This window comes from Callospermophilus lateralis, chromosome 5, assembly GCF_048772815.1.
Source record: "Callospermophilus lateralis isolate mCalLat2 chromosome 5, mCalLat2.hap1, whole genome shotgun sequence".
NCBI lineage: Eukaryota > Metazoa > Chordata > Mammalia > Rodentia > Sciuridae > Callospermophilus > Callospermophilus lateralis.
The window spans coordinates 102,600,404-102,624,533 of record NC_135309.1 but is presented as its reverse complement, the minus strand read 5'-3'; the positions used below and the strand labels follow the sequence as shown (position 1 = coordinate 102,624,533).

The 24,130-nt window shown below is 37.0% G+C and overlaps 1 protein-coding gene across 3 annotated transcripts in view; it reads left to right on the top strand.

Annotated features, from left to right (window-relative positions):
- Rasgrf2 (Ras protein specific guanine nucleotide releasing factor 2) overlaps positions 1-24,130 on the top strand; it is a 230,910-nt gene that overhangs the window by 104,937 nt on the left and 101,843 nt on the right. For 2 of the 3 annotated variants that reach the window (XM_076857070.2, XM_076857068.2), the window contains exons 10-13: positions 4,394-4,554; positions 5,482-5,548; positions 6,073-6,209; positions 21,365-21,447. In XM_076857070.2, the coding sequence (XP_076713185.1) occupies positions 4,394-4,554; positions 5,482-5,548; positions 6,073-6,209; positions 21,365-21,447 (448 nt within the window). The remainder of the gene's footprint in view (positions 1-4,393; positions 4,555-5,481; positions 5,549-6,072; positions 6,210-21,364; positions 21,448-24,130) is intronic. The other variant, XM_076857069.2, reaches the window with a different exon arrangement.

Sequence of the window (24,130 nt, the reverse complement as noted above, 5' to 3'; positions counted from 1 at the left end):
TCCTCCTCCTCCTCACTCTCCAGTTACAACCCCTCAGCCTCCCTCATCCTTTCCAACGCCCTCTGCTGCTGCTGCATGTGTTTTGTCCTTTTGTGTCTGGGTACTGTTTGCATGCCTCTCCCAGGAATTGTAAGCTTTAAAGGGCAGCATTTACAAATTTTTCCTGCCTTACCTTATTTAGTATGATACTTTACAAGATAGCTACCAAGAAAATGGGTATTGAACTAAATCAAACTATTTGTTGAATTGCAATTGTGACTGTAGAATATTTTATGTTTGTCTTTTACTTGGAGACACCGAAAATGCCTACTAATTGACATGTGCTTTATAGTATGCAAGAATGGAAACAAAAGTTTCTGTAACCAGAGGACAGTTTCTGAAAGGACTTTGGATTGAGTGATATTTCTAAAAACGTGATTGTATGGGTGTGAATTTGAAAAAGCACCGATAATAAAAAATGCTGGAAGATCTAATATGTTGACTAGGTCGTATCATTTTTCCTTGTACTTGGAGAAAAAAACCATAATGCACCACTTCTCCCTAGAAATCATGTCCATGTTATTTATTTCTTGTTATGTGCCACATATTTAAGGTAGTTCTGTCAGCTATTACCGTTTGTGATGTTATTATTATATTGATGTTGACATGATGGTTTGCTTTTCGGTGGTATTTTTCTACAATTCTATCTAGTTATTCTGTTTTGAAATTATTCAATAAAGATGGCTTCTGAATATCAGTCCTTAATCTCAAAGTAGAAGGTGGTCGATTAAGACCATTTGGAAAGTGTGCACTGATTTGTTTTGGTTGCTCCTATTCTCATTTTTTTCTAAATACTCTTAACAGGCTTTAAGGCCCATCAGGCTGTTTTTTAGATTTTATATGCCTTAAAATTTCGAGGTATTCTATTTTATGTGAAACAGACTATAATTTATCTCTGACAGTGTGCTAGTATTTGTGTTCATTCTAGTGTGTATGTTTGCACATGTCTGTGCACACTTTGAACCTTCTGTGAATTTTTATTCTAAGAAGTAGAAAAAATAAGTCATCTAGGTCTTCTGAAATTACTTTCTGAAACCTAATAATAAATTTTGTTGAATACATGTATAAATATTAGAGGCAATAAGATGAAGATGGTACAGGTCAAATCTTGCCTCCCTTACTTCCTTGCTGTGTGATATTGGGCAATTTACTCTACCTTTCTTTGCCTCTGTTTCCTCTCCTTACATTGGAGTTAATGGTAGCACCTATCTTTTAGGACCATTGCTGAGATAAAATGAACTGGTGTTCACAAAATCTCCTAAACTAGTGCCTGTGAGATTATGACATTCACTTTAAAAACTAAGATCCAAATTCTAAAATGAGTTTCTATTTCTGACAACATGAAATAAATATGAATATTTGTTAGAAGATAAAGGCTCTCTAAGTTGACATTTTGTACAAACCCATATGCATTGTCAACATTGTCTTGTGGACATGTAAATCAGGAAAATTAAATAAAGGTGACAATACATAGTGAAATGGCTGGGCACAGTGGTGCATGCCTGTAATTACAGTGGCTTGGGAGGCTGAGGCAGGAGGATCATGAGTTCAAAGCCAGCCTTACCAATGGCAAGGCACTAAGCAACTCAATGAGACACTGTCAAATACAAAACAGGGCTGGGGATGTGGCTCAGAGGCTGAGGGCCCCTGAATTCAATTCCTAGTACCTGCCCACTCCTCCCCAAACAAAACCATAGTGAAATAAGTTTTAAGAAGGAGATGTGGACCTGTCTGGCAGTTTAGTCATCCCCAAACTCTAAATTATGTGCTTTCAAAACACCAGTGTTTTTTTGAAATTGTAGCACAGGGTTTAGAAATAATTACATCTTCACAAGAGCCTAATCCAATAACCTGGAACTGCTCTTCATTATTTTTTTTCTTTCCACTACTGAGTGGAATGAAGACTAAGGGTATTAGCCAGTCTAGATGCCATTGCTCAGGAATTCAGTGATTGAAATCACAAAATCTCTGTTGTAAGTTGACCCCAATTAGATAGACTGATGATCAGCATGCTAAGGACTGGGTCATAGCTATGGTGTATTACTGAGGAATTTCAAATTTTTTCTCTCATTTGTATTAACAAGAGAGAAATATTTTCTTTAATTCTCAGGACTATGTCAATCCTAAAATGAAATGTGAAAAAAAAAAAACTACTTAAAATGTTGTTTTTCAAACATTTTACTTTATACAGCAAACTGTTGAAATTTCTGCTTTTAATTCAGATGTGTAAATTTGTGTCCATACCTAATGCACATATTCCCCTGCTTGGGTATGAGGTGAATACTTGGGTATGAGGTGAATACCGATTAAGCATATATCAATGTATGGTTACCAAGGAAACATCCATTTTTCTACTTCAGAGCTGAAATTCACATAATTGCTAATATATGAACTAACAGTGTGCTCTGTCATTTCTAACTTAGAAAGTCATTAAATTGCTAGAAGCATTTATCAATGAACATGTAATTACTGATTTTTCACAGACTTGGTTATAACCTTACTGAAAATGACTTCCCAGCCTCTTTGTCCACCAGGACATATGTCCAAGCCCAGTCTTTGGCTCAGCCCTGACTGATCTCCCTGGGTGACTCCCAGCCACCAGTGGCAAAGGCAGCACCTACCATCTTTTTCCATCCCTTCCTATTACAAGTTTTAGTTTTCATGTTGTCAAATTCATCTTTTGAGTAGGCCCCTCGCTTAGGAGTGACCTTAGGAGAGCTACTTAGTCTCAGGCCTCAGTCTCTGTAAATGTGTATGTGTGGGGGGGGAGGGGTGGAGGGATGGAGTCATGTTCTCTGAAAGGCCTCCTGTGCTCTTATTCTCTCCCCCAATGTTCCAGGAGTACAGCCCTTTTGCGGCCATTACCTGCTCATCCACTTTCCTAACCTTCCTGCCTTCTCTTCTCTCCATTGCTCCTCTACTTTTCAAATTTAATCCTTTGCTGCCTGAGCTGTCTGCAGTTTTCTCCCACCTACCTCAGCTCCTCCATTCGCTTTCCTCTTGCCTAATTCTTTCACTGGAGTCAGGGCTTCTCCTCACCCTTTGATTCTCAATCCCATTCCCTCTCCCAGAACTGGTACCTTGCTATTCTTTAGGCTCCAAATAGCTGCCTATTGTCTTCAAGGAGCCCACTTGAACACTTACCTAAATAGTGGGTGTGAGATCAGGGCATGGAAACATAGGTCCTTTACCATCCTATACATTGTTTCATCTCTGTTAAAAGTTAGGTGCAATTGAGAATATTTATATGTGAATATGAATATTTTGTGATTCACAACCATACTTTTATTGTATTAGGTATGTGTGTTCTTTATGTAAAGAATTTTAGCGGTTTTTCCCCCCCACATGTAGAAGCAATTTGAACTCATTTAAAATATCAAGAAGCCCAGAAAAAATAAAAGAGGAAAACAAGGTTGCTTGCAATCTCCTTACTGTTAATATTTGAATATGCATCTTATTGTTCTTATAAGGCCCATATGAGCCTATGTAGGGCTACATTTGGGGTAGGTGGTGAATTAACCAAAGAGAGAAATATGACTAGCTCAGGGGATTTCAGAAATCAGAACCAAGGTGTTTGCAAGAATCTTGGTTGGCTTTTTGATTTAATATTTGATATATGGACTAGAATATTCTTAGAGTGAGGGAGGTTGTTTTTAGCGTATAATCTAGAAATAATCAGAGGTAATCTCAGTATTATATAAAGTCCATGCAGAGCTTCTCACATTGAGTGGAGGAGAGCTGTGCTCACAGTAGTGTTCTGGGTGGAGATTTTTATGTGGTTTATTTTCTATTTAGATTCCACAAAGAATTTTTATCACACATAATTTAAATGCAGCTTGAAATATCTGCCCTTTAAAACATAGTCCTAAACTAAATTGTACTGAAATACCTAATTTATGTATTTTTATAATGTGCATGCATTCTGTTTTTTAAAATACAAGGTAAATTATATAGATATGCTACTTATCTACCTTCAGAAATTCAGAAAGAATGATTTCTATCATATTATTATATTACCATATGTAATTATATAATTTTTGTACTATTAGTAAGAATAAATTGACTGGAATCAGATCACCGAGGAGAGATAGCAAAAGTGCCTTGTTCTTGGAGTTCAGTTTGACCCTCTTTCCAATGTATGTTCCAGTCACAAAAGTATTAAGAACGGTTCAACCCTTAAAATACAATGCATTGTTTCTTCTTCTCGGAGTGTGGGAGACTTATTTGTTCTGATGATGCATTAAATCTAAGCTTGGTATCTTGGGAAACAGGCCCTTGTGTTTATTGCCAAGAGCATGGTCCTCACCTGACAGAATTTTAATTGCTGTGTATTCTTCACTTTTGTAATCACCAGGTTCTCTTATACAAGTACCTTCTGTTGAGCGGGGGAAACTTAGTAAAGTTCGCCTGGGTTCACTGTCTTTGAAAAAGGAAGGAGAGAGACAGTGCTTCTTATTTACAAAACACTTTTTAATTTGTACAAGAAGTTCAGGAGGAAAACTGCATCTGCTCAAGGTATGGGCTTTCTGTGACTATCCCATTTATGTTCCCAGCACTTAAGAGGTGTTGAGGTTAACTCTATTGTGACTTTCCCATGCCTGCTATTAGCCTAAAACAGATTGTCATGACTGCATAAAGAGGGAAGTACAGTTCACAGCTCTGAAACTTACTTTGTTGACATTTGAATTCAAAGTAATAGAAATGTATTTTAGGTATGCATTATCTTAAATAAGTAAAAAAATAAATAAAATAAAAAACCTAGACAAAATTATTATTAGTGACTGATGAGCTACAAAAATCTGGTCAAATCATTGCAGAGCACCCACGTGATATTTGCTGACTGCTATTTTATCTTCCTGTGGACCAGGAGTCAGCAAACCATGGCCTTCAGCTTGCTGCCTATTTTTGTGAACAGTTTTCTTGGAATACAACTCCACCCGTTTGCTTGTTTATCATCCATCTATGGCTGCTTTCCTGTTAATACAGTAGATTTAAGTAGATGTGATAGAAATGATATGGCTTGCAAAGCTGAAAATATTTGCTATCTGGGACTTTGTAGGAAGTTTGTCTATCTATACCTTCTGTTATTATTGCTTGAAAGTATTATTCAACACCATGATGATGGCTTTCTACTTTCTAAACCACTTACTTCATGCTGGGTGAGTTCAGCCCATTGCTGAACTATAGTTGCTCTCTGAAGTCCCTCTGGTGCTATCTAGTCTCCCATAGATGGAGTCACTAAAGTTTATAAACACTGAGAGCAAGATTGAGGTAGAGGAGAGAATAGACTAAAATTAAATGAATTCAATTTATATGACATATCTAAGTTTAATTTTGGACTCTATGAAAAATTGTTTGATGCTTTCTTCTGCGGCAACTCGAACAGCTTTCCAGCCTATGCAAGACCTTCAGCCTCTAAATGACAAATTGGTTTATTTCCAGACAGGTGGGGTCCTCTCTCTCATAGAATGTACATTGATTGAAGAGCCTGATGCAAGTGATGATGACTGTAAGTCACATTCTATTATTACTTACAATTATTTTAGGTTTTTTAAAAAAGTGTTGTGTTTGTAGATCTTCTGTGGTTGAAGAGGAACTGCCTAGCAAAGCAGAGGAGATGCTGAGGATAAACTCCCTAAAATCATTTACCTGTTGAACCATTTAACCTGTGAGCACTTATAAACTGTCTTTCAGAACTGACATTCTATTGAAATTGACTCATGATAGTGACTCTTCAGTGGCAGGCAGAAAAGAAAGAGGAGTTGAAATAAATGGTTGTATTTCTATTCATTATGGAAATTAAACGTGAAATAAGGAGACTGGGACCCTAGTCTTGAGTAACCTGCTGCCCTCAGCTATCTCATGTGCATATTAGCTTCATGAGGCCTTCCCCATGCCTAGGAGGCAATGTTTTTGCTGAAATGAGATTTGGGCCCTGGATGCACATGGATCATATTAAATTCAACTGTATAAAAGCAGCTATTGCTCATAGTTTGTATTCATTTCTAATTGTTTGATTTCCACATGTTGAAGCCAAAGGTTCTGGGCACATGTTTGGACACCTGGATTTTAAGATAGTGGTGGAGCCTCCTGATGCTGCCCCTTTCACTGTGGTCTTATTAGCACCTTCGCGCCAGGAGAAAGCTGCCTGGATGAGTGACATCAGTCAGGTAAGCAAGTGGCTTTTGCTATGATTTCTTTTTTAAAATTTCAAAACATATACACTTGATGAGTATTCTAAGAATTACTTTATTTTTATTAAAAAATGACCTGCAGGGGCTGGATTCATGTCTCAGTGGTAGAGCACTTGCCTGGCATGTGGGAGGCCCTGGGTTCCATCCTCATATAAATAAATAAAAAGATCCATTGACAACTAAAAAAAAAAAAAAAAATACTAAAAAAAAAAAAAAATTGACCTGCAGCTGCTGTGCTCAGTACTGCCACAACTATGTATCTTGATAGGCTGTTGGTGTTTTTTCTTTTCTTTTCTTCTTCTTAAAGTTAACATTTATTTGAGATGTGGTCATTGCATTTTAGTCCCTGGGTATTTCGTAGCATCTGCAAATGAAGAGTGTTGAAGTTGTCCTGTTAGCAATAAATTCTCCAACGTCTTGCTTATTTGTTTCTGATGTAGGAAAATGGTGAGAAAGTACAAAAACAGCCAACAAGGGCTGAGGCGAGAAATCACAAACCAGAATCAAAAGAGACACCGTAGTATGAAATCAGAAAATGAGCTCCTGTATTTCGTGTAGGAAATTAGGGATCAAAATCACTTACCTTTCCTACATCAGCTAGATCCAGTGAAAGAGTTACAGTGTTTAATTAGGCAATGATATCCTTTGGAAATATTTCAAAACTGGTCATGATTGGATTCCCAAACTCAAGCTCCACTTGAATTTTGGCTCTGTTTGCTAATATGGGGTGAGGGGAGTGATTCTGTGTGAGGAAAGTCCTAAATTCAAGCTTGAACATGGTGAGTACCTGTAGTCCCAGCTACAGGGAGGCTGAGGCAGGAGGATTGCTTAAGCCTGGGAGTTTGCACTCAGCCCACAAAAACGTGAGACTCTGTCTCTCCAAAATAATAAAGGCTTGAGTTAACTCTCAAAGGTGTTAAGATGACTGAGGCAAATGGAAAAGCCATACATTGTAGGTTTCATAATCTTCTTTTTTTCTAAAGAGCTCTAAATAATTTATATATAAAACTGAGGTGGAGATGCACTGTATCATAGTTTTTCAGCTACCTAATTTAAAAAAAAATTCTTTGGGGTGCATTATAATTATTCATAATACTGGGACTTGTTACTGCATATTCATACATTCACAAAATATAACAATATAATTTGGCCAATTATGTTTTCTAGTACTTAACCTTCCTTTCTCTCCCCCCACCATCCCCTGCCTTTACCCCATTGGCCTCTCTTATATTTTCATGATATGTCTCCCTTGCCACCCACCCATTTCTTCCCTTTTCTCTCTAGTGTCCTTATTTTCTGAATTTGATTTATTTTGCTTAATATGATGTTCTCAAGTTTTATCCATTTTCCTGAAAATGACACAATTTAATTCTTCTTTATGGCTAAGTAAAACTGTATGTGTATGAATATGTAAAACTGTATTGTGTATGAATATTCATATATATATGAATATAGATAGATAGATAGATAGATAGATAAAGAAAATGTAATATCTATTCATCCATTGATTGACACCCAGGCTGGTTCCATAACTTTGCCTACTGTGAATTGTGCTGCTATTAACATGGGTATGCAGGAATTGCTATAGTAGGCTGACTTTAATGCTTCAGGCTAAATACTGAGGAGTGGTATAGTTGGGTCATATGGTTGTTTCATTTTTCTGAATGATTGAAAACTGAGGAAGAAATAGAAAACCAATGACAAATACAATGACAAATCGTATTTGTTAAAGAAGTTTTATAGTCCTATTCTCATTTTACCCTCACTATGGGAGTCTGAAGGCAAACAGAAAATTATTAGTCCCACTTCACAAATGAGAAACTTGAGGTTTAGAAAGCTAAATTGTTGTCAAAAGTTATACAATTGCATTGAGATAGGACTCAATTTAACCTAGATCTTCTTTTTAGTGCTTTAAACATCCTGTGTAAGGATTTCTTGTGTGGAATTTTTACCTAATAACCCTATGACTGCTTTGATGGTGAATAAGTAGAACTAATTTCTTTACTGGCTGACAAAGGAATGAAATATGGGATATTTCACAATTTTTCATGCATAATTACATCCTTCTGATAATTTATTAATCCTTTCATTAGTTCTATGCTGCATCAATTAATAGTTCATTAATAGTTCATTAAGTCTCTCCATATTTGTGATGCATCTCTTACCTAATGAGACTGTGGATCATTCATTGATTTAAAGAAAGATACTCAAAGTTTTACCTGCCTCAAGTATCCAGATGAGTCCTTCTTTCTACTTAGACTACACTTTGAGGCAGAAATGTTCAATTTCTTCCTTATTTCTCCAAGTTGCTGTGGCTAAAATATTGCCTAGCCAAAATAAATAAATAAATAAATAAATAAATAAAAGCCACATTTTATCTGCAGTTGTCAGAAACGAGCAGAACATTGTATCTTTTTGATTGACAGTGATATCACTCCATGAAATTTCTATCTTCACAGAGCCTTGACATTATGTGGCTTTGATTCTTGTGGTTTTTTTCTTTTTCATTTAACAAATGTTTTTATGCAGTGATATGATGTGCCAGGTACTATCTGAATACTTGTGATGTATCATGAGCAAAACAACAGAAAATTTCCTGACCTTGTGTAGCTTACAGTCTAGTGTGGGGATCAAACAAGTAGACAATAAATGTAGTAAATGAGTACACACAGTTAGTGATAGGTATGTAAGGATTGGGTTACTGTAAGTAGTGTGGCTTGATATAGATCTAACATGGTGCACTATTGCCTATTGTGAGCATATTTGTAAAGACATGTAAGCCAAGAATGTAGTAGGTGTTGGGGATACCATGTGGACACATATGAATGACTTTTCTGGAAAGTCGTTCCAAAAAAACAGAAGCAGTGATTTCAAAGAGCTGAAAGCTGAAGAATGACACATTTTGAGGGATACTTGAGAGCCAGCTTGGCTGAATTGGAGTGGATGGGAGGGAGAATAGAAATAGTCAAAGAGGTAGCAGGAGCCAGATCACTATAGCTTCTATGCCAGTGAAAAGTTTTTTGCTTCTACTCTGAGTCAGATGAAAGCTATCAAGGAGTGGAAGCATCCCATGATCTGACAGGGTTTTTTTGGGGGGGCGGGGGGCGGGTGGTACTGCGAATTCAGGGATATTCTACCATTGAACTACATCTTTATCCCTTATTTCACTAAGTCGCTGAGGCCAACCTCAAACCTGCAAACCTCTTCCTCAGCCTTCCGAGTGTTTGGGATTACAGGAGTGCAGCCACCATGCCTGGCCTGGCCTGATTTAGATTTTGAAAGGACCACTTTAACTGACTGCAGTGGTGATTGTAGCCTGAGGTATGGGAGCAAGATTGGAAGCAGGGGGCATTCATCCAGAGAGAGATTTGAAAGCTCAGACCAGCATGGCAGAAGTGCAGCTGTAAAGACATGGAAGGGTTCTGGTGCTGGTTTCATTTTGAAGGTAGAACCAGCAGGATTTTACTAGCATTAGATATAGGACATGAGAGAGAAAGAAGAGTCCAGGATGACACCCGAGTTTTTGGACTGAGCAACTGAAAGACTGAAAGTTTCATTAACCAAGATGGGAAAGTCTGCTGGGGAATGAGATTTTGGGATGAAAATCAGCTTATTTTTGGATATGTTGAGTCTGAGAAGTCTATTAGACAAACTGAGTTTTAAATAAGTGGTGCAACATAGAAGCTAGTGTTTAGGGGAGTGGTCCAAGTGGGCGACTTTTCATCATTCATATGGTATTTAAAACTGTGAGATGAGATCACTAAGGAAGGAAGTGTAGGTAGAAATGAGAAGAGGACCAGGAACTGAAAGACAGGTCAGGAAGAACAGCAGATGGAACCTATCCTACTCCAGGATAGAAGGAGGACAGCCAGGAAGGGGTGTTGTCATGGAATCCAAGGGAAGACAACTTGTTGAGAAAGGAGAGGCCACGTATTAATTGCTGCTAAAGGCTAGGTAGGGTGGCCAATGTTCTGGGACACTTGGATTTTGCTGGTGAGGGGTTTGAATGGTGGGTGGTAGGGACAGAATGTTCTGCTATTGACTGAGCCCAGCTTGCTGCCCAGAGGCCTACCTCTCAGCTGACTTGGTCCTCTGCTTAAAGCGTTTCCATATATGGGGGAAATTACAAATATATTCATGGAATTTATAAGCCTCTCAACTATATATCTTTGGACACATTTATTATTAATAAGATGAGCCTACTTAGTGCTTGAAAAATGTACTGTTTAATATTTTATTGTGCATATGCAGAAGTAAGGACACAAAAGTGAATTAGAAATATTCCCCACACGCACCATACTAAAATGTGTACCAAAGTATTTTCCACAGGTAGCCTATTTTAGCTGGACCTGAGAAGTTTTGTTTAAATGCAGTTCCTGAACCCATATGCTAGATGCCATTCTAAACTTCCAAGGTTTACCAAGCTTTATTAGATCACTTTTGCACAATTAAATTAAATAACTTTTGCCCTGAAGAATGATTTCCACCTTTAAGGTCCTCAAAATACTGCCATAAAGAAATAATTTTACAGTGTGGCTCTGAGTTTATATATATATATATATATATATATATATATATATATATATATATATATATATATATATAATTTAAACTTTTTACCTCATTTACTTATTTCTATATTCCCACAAACTTCTTCACAGTGGTTTCTCTCATATAGATATATATCTGTGCATGCATATAAATTTGTGTGTATATACATGTGCACATATATAGTCTACCATGTTAATTTAACACTTTTATAGCTTTTTCCAAATACTTGAAATTTGAAGTATGAGCTGTTTCCAGGTTTTAGAGTTAATATGTACTGTAGTGCTAAACATCTTTGTGCAGGAGTTTTTCTCCTTTCCGAGGTCCCTCGGTATACATTCCCCAAAGAGTATAAGGTTAGCATTGAGGGCATGATCTCTTCCATGATTTCATCATTGAAGATTTCACAGAGTGCTACAATACTTCAGGAAATGTGTAACTCATCATTTCACTACCTCATCAATAAGGTATCTATGTTATTTTCTTCCACATCCTGCCAAAGCTGAGTTGTGTCACATTTATCACATTTTCTTATTTCATAGGAAAACGGATTTTCCTTCTAGTGGTTTTAACTTTCATTTCTGTAAATATTGAGATTAACATTTTCATGATTTCTATTTCTTTTCTGTTCATAAAGATGAATATAAATTGATTAGAAATATTTGTATAGACTGGGGAAATGAATATTTTCTTTCAATTTAAATTATGAATATGGTTTCCATTATTTTATATTTTTAAATTTTTGTCTCTCTTAATTTTTTTAAATCTTAAATTTTGTATCGTACCATATCATACTAATTATACCTGCTTCTGGTTTTTAAAAAATACTTTTAATTGTAGATGGATGCAATGTTTTTATTTTTTAGTGTGTTGCTGAGAATCGAACCCAGTGCTTCACACATGCTGGGCAAGCACTCTACCACTGAGCCACAACCCCAGCCCCACCTTGAACCAGACAATGAAGTGCTTCCTGCATATTGATACAATATCAGTTTCATATAAGGAGCTCTGCAAAATTTAAGACTTCTGACTTGGCCCTTTCTCTTTCTCTCTCTCATTTTAGGAAGGAACAATAACTTGAATGATTAATTACTCCTTTAGTTATACCAGTAAGACCATAATTAACTGTTGGCACCTCCAACAAAATGTGCAAATGGCTAATGGTCTCAACCAGTAGTTCTCTCCCTTTTCATCTATTTATAGGGAAAGATCAGAGGCTGACCATTCATTTCAATACAGTGCATTCATTTGCACTTGTCTTACCATCATAAATAATGGTGTGTTAAACAGATTTTGCTATAATTATGAGTGTTACCTAAAATGTAGAATTAAAATTCACCCCTGAATTTCCTGGTTTGGGCAGGAATTCTATTATTTTGTGCCAAAATTTAGACCTGTGTAGACAAATTTGTAGCATACTGGACATGCTTTCTCCTTTAAAATAGTTGCTCTGGAATGCATAGGGAATTTTTACTTTAACATAAAAATGGTGAGTTAAAAGAAAAATTGAAGTTAAGTTTTTTTGCTGTTACTTAGAGGAATTGAGAAGGCAAAAAATATGGTGACACAGTGGACCACTGACTTTTGGACAGTTACTACCTTATGCAAGACTCTTGAATACCTCAACATTTGTCCAAGGACCAGTTCCATCAAAATCACCTGAGGTTTTTGTGAATACACATATTCTCAAACCTACCATAGTCATTAAAAACTGAGCTATATTATCTATGATCTGGGAATTGGCTTTTATTATGCAATTAATTTTAATGTCTCTTATAATTAACATAAAGTCACTATGGCATTAAAAATATCTGACACCCTGCTTATTTTTATATTTCTTCTTAACTCAATGAACTGTATTCATTTTCCCAGGACTTCATCATTCCTATCCAACAACCAAGGTCCATGCTTATATAATGATGAACACAGCCATCCTTTGGTATCCTTGGGAAATTGGTTTCAGGATACCAAGATACCAAAATCTGAGGATGCTTAAGTCTTTTATGAGAGATCTATAGCATTTACATGTGACCTACATACAGCTTCCTATATACTTAAAATTATCCTTAGATCACTTAAGAATGTAAATGCTGTGAGAAAAATTGTTATACTGTATTACTTATGGAACAATGATAAGTAAAAAGGTCTGTTTATGTTCCCTACAGATACAATTTTTTTACCTGAATATTTCTCATCCACAGTTGGTTGAAACTATGGATGCCAAACCTAAGGATACAGACAGCCAATCACATCTTCCACTATAAGTATATTCACACACACACACACACACACACACACACACACACACGGCATATATGAATTCTATTGTACTATTGTAGTTTAACTTTTTTTCTAGAATGGAACATTTTCTTCAGTGAAGCTTTATGGAGTCCCAAATAAAAGTGAGATAGAGGTAGAATACTCTGGTTGAAATACAGTTGATGAACCCAAAGCCCAGGAACCCATTTTTTAAATTTCATGCTACACTGTCCTTAAAGCCTGTCTGGGGGAAAAGGATAACATTAAAAATCACTCCTCTATTCCAATATCATCTATTTATTACCTATCTGTCTATCTATCCATCCATCCATCCATCCATCCATCCATTGCTCTATCCCATGATTCATTAGAGTTTGTGTGTCAGGTTTCAATGATCTTTTTACATAACTAAAATATGACTTCTCATTGCAAGGTTTTATGGGCTTTGGTTCAGATTGCCTGTATATTTAGTTCTTTCATCCAGAACTTGAATGCAAAAATTTCTTTTTATTTCTGTTGGAAATAATTTTGATGTTTCACACAATGAATTGGATTTGTGAATGAGACCTGACACTGGATATGAGATATACAAAAAGGGTCCCATAAATCAAGTATGCGTGCTCTCTCTCTCTCTCTTTCTCTCTCTCTCTCTCGATATAAAAAATTAATCTCAAGTTATGGCAGTGAGGACAGTTAAGCTGATTTAGGTCTCCTGAAGCCACAAAAAATAGAAATGTTTAACACAGAGAATCAGCAAAATTAAAAAAATTAATACATAGGTAATATTTACCTATGTAAATATTACCTATGTATTAGGAAGGGAATCTCTAGTTATCAGAAACTAAGGAACTTAAAGTCAAATCAGAAAGGTTATAAGCCAAAGACTTAGAGACTTGGGAATCATTTTAGGTTGGAAACTGGCCCCAAGCCCTAGGAGTATTACATATAAAAAGGGCAAGAGAAAGCCTTGGGCCCATTAAAGTAATTGAGAATCTCCATTTAAAGCCTGGACATTGGAAGGATGCTCTTGAGAGTGAAACAAGACTTAAAATTCTACTCTTTGGCCCCAGGAAAGAAATAAGGGTGTTTGTCTTTGTCTTGAGTTCTGAATTTTTAAAAATCTCCTTTTAAAAAATGAATGTATCACTTGCCCGTGGATTTGAAATTCAGATTTACAATATTCACATGGTGTGAAAATTTCAAACTGAGAAATTACTATAAAAAGAACTTTCGACTGTTGAAATCTCAAGAAACTTATAGAAGCAAACAAAAATCCACTCCACTGGGAACGTTTTTGTACACAGGGCTTGTGACTTGAGCTCAGACAGAAACTCAAAAATCCTGTGAGTGAATACCTATCATGAGCAGGATTCAGCAGACACCGAGAACAGATGAATTAGCATGGTAAGAACTTCAGATAATAGGGTGACATTTTCTAGAAGACGGTAGAATAAGAATGCTTAAAATATAATAACATTATGAAAGAAAAGAATTAAGAAAGGAAGAAGCAAACCAAAAGGAAAGCATCCATCACTATGTAGAAAGGACAAGGCTAAGAAAACCAACTAGAAAATCTAAAATTGGTAGCTGGGCAAGATGGCTCACTCCTCTAATCCAGCTACTTGGGAGGAGTGGGAAGATTGTAAATTCAAGGCCAGCCTGGACAACTTGGAAACCATATTTCAAAATAAGATTGAACCCTTCTGGATTCAATCTCTGGATTCAATCTCTGGATTCAATCTCCAGGTGTGTTGGGGGTGTGGACTGGAGATATAGCTGTGTAGCTTGGTGGTATAGTGTTTCATGCACAAAGCCCTGGTTCAATTCCCAGCATTGAAAAAAAAATTAAAAAATGGGAACTATAGACATTAATATCACAAATTCATTGGAAATTCATTAAAAACAGCAGATCAATCACAGCTGTTGAAAAGACAAACAAGCAGGTAATAGGTTTATAATGAAATTACCTACAACAAAACAAAGAGAGATAAAGAGATGATAAATATGATAAAGAGATTCAGGCATAGAGAATAGAGTTAAAAAGCCCAACATACATCTAATGGGAATTCCAGAAAGAGAGACTGGAGAGAAAAGAGAAGATGCAATATTCAAAGTTAAAATGAGTAGGAATTTTCAAAATGGATGAAAAATGAGTCTTCATATGGAAGAAACATAGAATTCCAAGCTGCATATACTCAAATAAAACCTCACCTAGACACATGGAGGTGAAGCTATAGAAGACCAAACACAAAAAGAAAAATCTTAAAAGGTAGAAAGACAGATTACCTACGAAAAAATAATAGAAAGGTAGAAACTTTTTCATAAGGAGAATATATTCATTATATCTTTGAAAGAACAGAAAAATGGAAATCTCTTGAATGTATTTATATAAGATTGAATAAACTGTAATATTTATGTTTAAAATCTATGTTTAAATATGTATATTTAAATCATAGGCTATACAGTAATTAAAATGATGAGTGAATGATATAGATTAAATATGAATAAATCAAAAAGCAATGTTGGGTTAGAAAATACAAATATATATATTGCATGTGTGTGTGTGTGTGCCTGCTGGGGAGAAAATTGATTTCAGGGGTGCTATATCCCCAAACCTTTTTATTTATTTATTTTTTCAATTTTGAGACAAGGCCTTGCTGAGTTGCTGAGGCTGGCCTTGAACTTGCAATCTTCCTGCCTCAGCCCCCTGAGTTGCTAGACTTGACAGGCCTATGTCACTATACTGGCAATTTAAAAAATTTAAATAACATTGTATGTTGCAATGGGCAAATACACACATACATAGTGAAATAAAGAAGGAGATACGAAGGATGAAAAGATACTATCAATTTTAGGATAGTGGTTATTTCTGTGTTGGAAAGAGCCTAGTGGAATAACAAAAGAAAGGGCTTTTAGCTGTGTTAGTAGCATTTTTATATCCTTAGAAGAAAAAGGTGAATCTCTAGCAAATATGGCCAAGTATTAATATTAGTTAAGTCTGTGTGACTGGAATATGCATGCCTCATTCTTTTCTGTATGTTTGAATTATTTCATAATATATAAACATTAAAATGAAGAATAAGTCTGCATTCATTTCTTTGTGTCTATATCTCTTAATTTCCAAATTATGAATCCGTACATTTGTGAAGGGAGAGAGGTAAGGAAAACAATGAAGACCTCTTCCATTCTGTTTCTTAGATGAATAGTGATTTTTACAAAATAAATATCTTTAATAGGATAAAACTTCTTCATTACTCATCATTTTGTGATAGATAATTTTTGATGTTAAGTATTATTTTCCCCTTTCAATTCTCTTCTATGTGATTACATGTTTTTAAAGAAATTGTTATTTCAGCTGAGAAAGCACTCTAAAGTGTATTCATATTAGGTGTAAAAAACGAATGAACTATTTTCTCTCTGCTCTCTCAGATTTCATGTAGTATTCTGCCTGAGCTGCTTCCATGTAATGCTGTATTTGATCAAAAATATCTCCTTGGGTCTCGTCTGTTTCTCCTTTGCAAAGCTTTCCTGGGTCCTGAGTCACTGAGCTCTGGATGGGCACAGTAGTAGGTGAGGGAGGAAAGAGGAAATACTTGCTTCTTTTGTCAGTGATAGAAAAGAAAGATCCCTTTTGGCTTTGTGAAGTGGGCTCATCTCTCAACTCTAGGCATTTGGCATCGCGGCTGCTGTGGTTACTATGGAAGCAAATTGTCTTTGGATAATTGAATGGGCAGACTGGTCTTGAAACGCTTTTCCTCCTGGTTCCCTCTTTCAGAAGCAAGGGCTGGTCCTTGTCTGGTTTCCAGGAGGTGGATGGGCAAGGCCAATTCGTGAAGGATTGTCTTCCTGGCTGTGGATCCACAGCTTTGGTGACTTCAGGAGTGCTTTGTTTTTTTTTCTCCTGTGAACCTGGTACATGAAATGTGAAATACCCTTTGAATTCATATCCAGGGATATATTTGCTGAGTTTCCAGATTCAGTACTCACTCAATTTCCTTTTTCCCTTTTTTTTTTTTTTACTTGTACTCAAGGTATTTTGTTTCACACTGTCAGAGTCTACTCATGGCAAGTTCTTATGTGGTCGTGAACCATCAGTCTGTGTCACGCTCTCAAGCCTGTTGCAGTCCTGTGATTGCTGTCTCAGGACCAGTACCAGGAGGTCTGATACCCTTCTAGTCCCCGACTGCAGCCTCTGTTCACTCCTCCTTTTTCGCTGCTACTTCCAGATGAATCTTAAAACTCCTCTTCTACCACATCCCGGGGCTTGTTGTTAAACATGTGAGCCAATTAAAAGGGTTAGCTTGATTTCAAGGTCCTATTTGGCATCAGGATTTTTCTCTCAACATGCTCATAACTCTTGCAGTACACACTCAATTTCTATGATCCCCAGGGGGTTTGAATCCCTAAGAAATTGGAGTTAATTAAATCTGTCTTCCAAGCTCCTGTCCGGGATGTGGCATTCTTTGTGACCCAATCTCTGCCTCCAGCCACCTCCTATGCTCACCCTCTCTTCACCTGGGCTTCACTTACAGGATGGCTGTCTCTTTGGAGCTGTGTGGGAGCTCTGGGCTGAGTGTGTGTGGACTCAGCAGATTCTCACCTCTGTTCTTGCTTGTGTAGTCATCCTAGGACTGTTGTCTGTGTAATTATGCCATCTGCTTAGAATGTTAAGGGAAACTGAAGGGACGTTGCTCATTTTCTGCAAGTCTCACCAAACATCACCTCTCCACTTATCCAGTTTCTGTGTAGATTACCCAAGTGGCACCTTTATTGTGTCCCAGAGACATTGAGGGTAGAAAGAAGTCTAAGGTATATCTGGAAAGGTCCCTGGAGTGAAGTATCTCTTCCTCTACTCCCTGGCTAGGTACAACCTCTTTTTCCATAAAACCTTTCCTACATTTCCCACCCAGTCATCCTACATAGCTTCATAGAAATAAAAATAATGTTAATCCATTTTTTTCCCATTGGGAATAGGAAAGTGAATGAATTTGAAATGACTTGCTTTATCTTTGAAGCTCCTTCATATATTCTCCCCACCCCCATCTCTCAGAGCTTAACTCAGTGTCTTGCTGCATAAGTCCTTAATAAATGCAAATGTAAGACAATCTCCTCTGCCATATCATGAGTTCATCTTCTTGGTGCTTTTTGAGAATTCAAAAGACAGACTGGTTTTGATTAAACTCTGTGTCATTCAAAAGACAGCTGGCCATAGTATTACTTTTAAACATATTTGCTTCTGAAAAATTTAAAATTGCCTTAGAGCAGTGGGTCATCTTTAGTTTTTACCTTTATTTTTCTTCTTCTCTTGGATTTATTCAGTAACTCACCAGTTTTTGTTATTTATTTCTTCAAAATATTCATCTTCACCTCTTCTTCTTTATTCCCATGATCTGCCTCATGGGAAGCATTTACTGACTCTGATAATCCCAGTTCCCATTCATTCCTCCCCTTTTGCCAATGATTACCTCCGCAAGACCAGTTCAGATCTTTCAAAATAAACCAGGTACTTTGAAACACTCAGTGTCTTCCCAACTTCCAAATTCTAAATTCTCTTTCCCAGAACCTCACTTCTTAAGCCCTCTCTTGCTCTCTTCTCCCTGATACGTGCAGGTATCAGCTGGCCTCATCTCTTCTGTATTCCATTTATGTTTCCCACTGCGCAGTGGGGTCACTGATGTATATTTTCATCAGACCCTGACTGAGTGCTCTCAGATAGAGATGATGTGGCCTTTTTTCAGACCCAAGGATACCCATATACTAGCAGCTTGGCTCCCTGGTGGAAAACTGACTATGTAACTCACTTTCAGGACTTTGGGGAGAATATCATTTTCAACTTCCTGGTCTCAAGACTGACATGAACTAGAATGAGCGAAGCATCATTTATCCAGTCTGCAGAAGACAGTGTGGACCCTTTTCTGAAGCCTGTGCTTGGAAGCAGACCAGCTGAGGAAGGATGGGGCTCTAGATCATACACTCTGGGGCTCACCACTAGGGATGTTCATTTGGAATTTCACATTTCAAGCAATGTTGAGGGATTTTACAAAAATGGTTTTGGTGAATCTTGTACTTTAATGATATTATTGAGGGCCCTGTTCACTACATCATTGAACATTTTCTTTATGAGAATCCATGAGATTTTTTCCCCCTCTGGTCTCAGACTTGGATTAGCTGAATTTGGGGTAAACTGTGACTCTTATAGATAACCATGTGTCCCTCTTTGTGTTGGCTGCTCCATAGTCCAACTGATTTTGAGAATTACTTACCCCAAGTGTTCCCAACGTAAGGAATGTGTGTGGCTGCAGTCCAGGCTTCATCCTACCATTTTCCAGATTTCCTCTGATCTCACCTATCTTGCCTTTTGTTTTGTTATATGTGTTTTTGTAATCTACCTTGTTAGAATAAGATGGGGTATAAATTCACATGTAAGCACATCTAACTAAAGTTGTAGCTAGATACATTTATTATTTGTTTATTTTATTTTAGTGGTACTAGGGATTGAAACCAGGGCCTTGCATTCGCTAGGCAAGTGCTCTATGGGTGAGCTACCTCTTCATTTCTTTTTATTTCGAGTCAGTGTCTTAATAAGTTGCCTCTCGTGAGCCAGCCATCGGCTGTGTGTGTGAGCTATGCACATTTGAGACATGAGGGGACTGAACTGACCTTGCTGCTGTGACTGGGCTGTGTGAACTATGTGTCCTTTTTGCTAGCTCTGCCTGTGTTCCCACACAGCGCCTGAGATGGGTGTGGCTTTCCAAGCTGTCAGTCATTCTGCTTACAAGCAACCCCCTGAAACCCAATCCCTTGCCTTATTTGGGTTGAACTTTCTCTAATGTCTTTCTCCCCTAATAAATGGGGTTTCGGGCATGCTCTCTCTCTTTTGCCTGCCTCTCTTGCCTCCTTTGTGGGAGCTGGGGCCGAGGAACTGTCATGAACCCCCAGAAAGGTATTTTCTCTCTCTTTCTCTGGTTATTTAGTCGCCAGCCCAGTTCACCTGGAGTGACCCTGACTGATTCAGTCACTCCTCGATGCAACTGCCTAGGCTGGCCTCGAACTTGAGATCCTACTGCCTCAACCTCCTGAGTAGCCTGCATCATAGGAGTACATTACCATGTTCAGCAACCATAATTATATAGATAAAAACATAACTCACAATTATTTCTAGATACTATAGTTTGAGGAAATGTATTAAAGGGAGCTTTAAAATATTCTATTTCTATAAGTTAGAATCCTTTATATCTAGTAGTTGAAACACTAGCACAAGATGTGAGGAAAGTGAATTTTAAGGAAAAGCAAATACAAAAATGGTTAATAGACTAAATACACTGACAAGTTTGGAAACACCAAGGATATTCTAATGCACATTCACTCTTTTATGGAACATTGGGTAAAATGTCCTGTGAGGTAACACTGCAATCAGCTTCTTTGTACCATTGAATTGCAATCACAAAGCACTACATGGTATCCTAGTGACTAGAAGCAATTTATGATTTTAAAAATTGTTTACATTTTTTTTCATTTTCCTGTTTTGTTCAAAGGGAATATTTATGATTCAAAACAAATCCTTCTGTAACCCAAAGTCATTGAAGAGGAAAATTGTAAAATTGATTGGGCACAGATATAAATAAAGAAAACAGAAAATTAGCAAAAGTTCCTGATTTCTCCCCTTAGAGAAAAGATGTTACAGGGCTTTAAGCATGCCAGAAACAGTAGAAATTACACACTGCCCCCTCACCAACCCAACATGGTGCCAATAGAAACTGCTAGACAAACTAGTAAAATGTGGGAATTTATTGGCAAAAAGATACCTGAGAAGTGGGCACAGAGCTGGCTGGTGAGACAAGATGACTTCCATCCAAGGAAGGCACCGCTTCTAATCTGACTACTCTATACCGCCTCTGGTGGCAGAAAGTGAATTTAGCAGGGATCATCAGGATCCATCAGAAGGTATAAAAACCTCCCAAGTTGTGTTGTAATTACCAGACACTTGTTAAAATGTGACATTATGGTCAGAACTGTTGGGAAACACACTCTGAGAAAATATATATCTATTCACATATTCACAGTATTTGTCAGGCATTTGGTAGATGCACGGCTTTGAGATATGGATATTGAATCTGTTCATCAATGTGTAATATTTTCCTGCCGTTGCTGCTGGTGTGTGTGTGTGTGTGTGTGTGTGTGTGTGTGAGAGAGAGAGAGAGAGAGAGAGAGAGACATACACAGGTGAAAAATGAAATTGTGTTTTGATTCTAAACATTTTTAGGAATATAAGATCTGTTTAGATTTTCGAGTGGGTTTTAATTGCCTATTTTTAAATTTCACAGTGTGTGGACAATATACGATGTAATGGTTTAATGACTATAGTATTTGAAGAAAATTCCAAAGTTACTGTGCCACATATGATTAAGTAAGTGCAATAATCTTTTCTCTCATGTTTTAATCAAGATCAAATTGGCAGAGAATGTAAAACCTTGAATAAAATAGTCATTTCAATAGAATTCTGCTTCTTATCGAGAATGTTTGCTGACAGTCAGTAATGTGATAATTCATGTTATGCGGTTATAAATAGCAAGGTTATCAAAATGTTTTTTCATTTTCATAGTTTATTGACTTACAGGAAAGAAAAATTGTTTTTCATACTGTTACATACTCCATCACTCAGGACAAAATCCTATCAAGAGGTTCAAGTTTAATATAAAATATCAAAGTAGTGACAGCCAGATGTGTCTAAGGTCAGAGGGTGGACCAAGGTGTGGCTGACTTACATGGCATCCTCCAAGTGGGCATGAATCATATTATGCAGATTTGGCCGTGGAGATACATTTAGACTTTGAACACACTTAGCATGAATCAACTGGCTTGGCCATGGTACCTTCTGTCCCCTGCCTTTATCTGCTTTGGCCCAGAAGCTATTGACATAAGGGCTGCTATCCTTCTGTAAGTGTCTCAGCAATAACTTAGAGGGATCCCGAAGAACACTGTAGTTTATACTGAGAAGTTACATCAATATATGCTAGAGCTCTCTGTATTACATTTCGTCTCCATATACTATTTTGTTTTCAAATTCAAAAATTGTTTTGGGAGTGTTTTGAAAAGGACCAAATTGTTCCTTACTTTCATTTTTTTTTTTTTATAATTTGTTTTCCCAGTTCCAAGAGTAAAGTGCATTTTAAAAAAGCAATTTGGTTATATTTTGCAAAACAAAAGGTTTTTTGAAACCAAGAACATGTTTGACCTTCTTGCCTTCTTGTGTGGATATTTTGAGGTCTGACTTGTTTATTCTAAGCAGTAAATAACATTAACTTTGGAAGGATAACTTTCCTCTTCTGACAGATATTAACTACAGTTAGCATGATCCTTGTGGTACAAGTTTGAGAACTTGTTGATCAGATGAAGGCAGAGTACATAATAGTAGTACAAAAATAGCTATAGAAAAAATATCATTCAATTAAGGAATGATATAATTTAAAATTATTAGTCAAATCTTAAAATATTTTGGGAAGGGCCATTTTAAAACTCTAATGCAAAAGTTACTTTTGCATACAATTTTATAAGTTTTTAATTTAGCATTTTTTAAACACCAGATTATTTAAAAATGTATGATGCTAAGATTAAGAACAGGGCTGAGGTTGTGGCTCAGTGGTAGAGTGCTTGCCTAGCATGTGCGAGGCCCTGGGTTTGATCCTCAGCACCACATAAAAATAAATAAACAAAATAAAGGTATTGTGTCCAACTACAACTAAAAAAATAAATGTATTTTTTAAAAAAGATTAAGAACAAATATGGAGTGTGAAGACAGAAGGTCCAAATCATGACTTAAATTTTGGATTTAGATCATTGGGTTTAGATTTTATTTTCATTTTGTTTTAACCACAGGATTCCAATTTTAATTTTTCACAAAATGATACATATGATTTTTGTTCTTTATGAAAAGTATTGGTTGAAGGTTAGACAGCCATGAAAGTCCAACGGCTTTTGAGACAGATGTGTAAGTCAGACAGCATAGCGTAATTATAACCCCCTACCCTGAGGGCAGCTGAACATCCATTATACATGCATTGTGTTGACCTAAAAAAGGTGTGGTGGCACGCACCTGTAATCCCAGCTACTCTGAGTGGGAGGCTGAGGCAGGAGGATCACAAGCTTGAGACCAGCCTGGGCAACTTAAAAAAATAAATAAATAACAAAAAAGGGCTGGGGATATAACTCAGTGGTAGAGGGCTTGCCTGGCATGCACGAGGCCCAGCCTGCAAAACAATAGAACAATGATGATGGTGATGATGATGATGATGATGGTGATGGAGGAGGAGAGGTGGAAGAAGAAGAATCCTTTAGTTTTGTACCTGACCAGTTGTGGCTTTTGTGCCCACAACAGCAGTTTTACCAACATCCATGTCCATTTGCACCACCACTTTCATACAGACCAAGATTTGCTGCCTTAGAGCATAAGATACTTAAACGAGTAGGAACTGCTCTCCTGCTAAGACGAGATCCTGTCTCTTGGGCTATAAGGATTTTCTTTTTAAAAAATATTTTTATTTTAGTTATTTATTTTTATGTGGTGCTAAGGATTGAACCCAGGGCCTCGCACATGCTAGGTGAGCACTCTACCACTGAGCCCCCTCCCCGCCCCTCCCATAAGGATTTTCTATTAAAGCTAAGAAATCTACACTACACTAGGTGTACTCCTCAAGCAGAGTTAAGTTTCATATATTTACTCTTTCTAGTTCTCCCAGCTTCTTTGAGCCTGCTTGTCCTCAATCAGAGGAAAGAGTGTGATTTTGCCATCTCCATTCCACCTTAAATTCTGTTATTTCTGCTTCCCTGTACATCTGTCTTCCTGGCTACAAGCCATGAAAACAAACAAACAAACAAAAAATGTGTTTCAGAGTTAAAAGAAAAATTATCCTGTTGGAACCATGTCTTGTTATTGACAAGGCAGCACTTTCTAAGCACTTACTTCCTTTTAAAACTTACCAATTATAATAAGTGATTTGGTTTTGATCTCTTACTATTGCTTTTTATGTTTACCAAAATGGAGTTGCTGTGATCCTAGGAGACTTAAGTAATGCATTCTATCTTTCTTGATT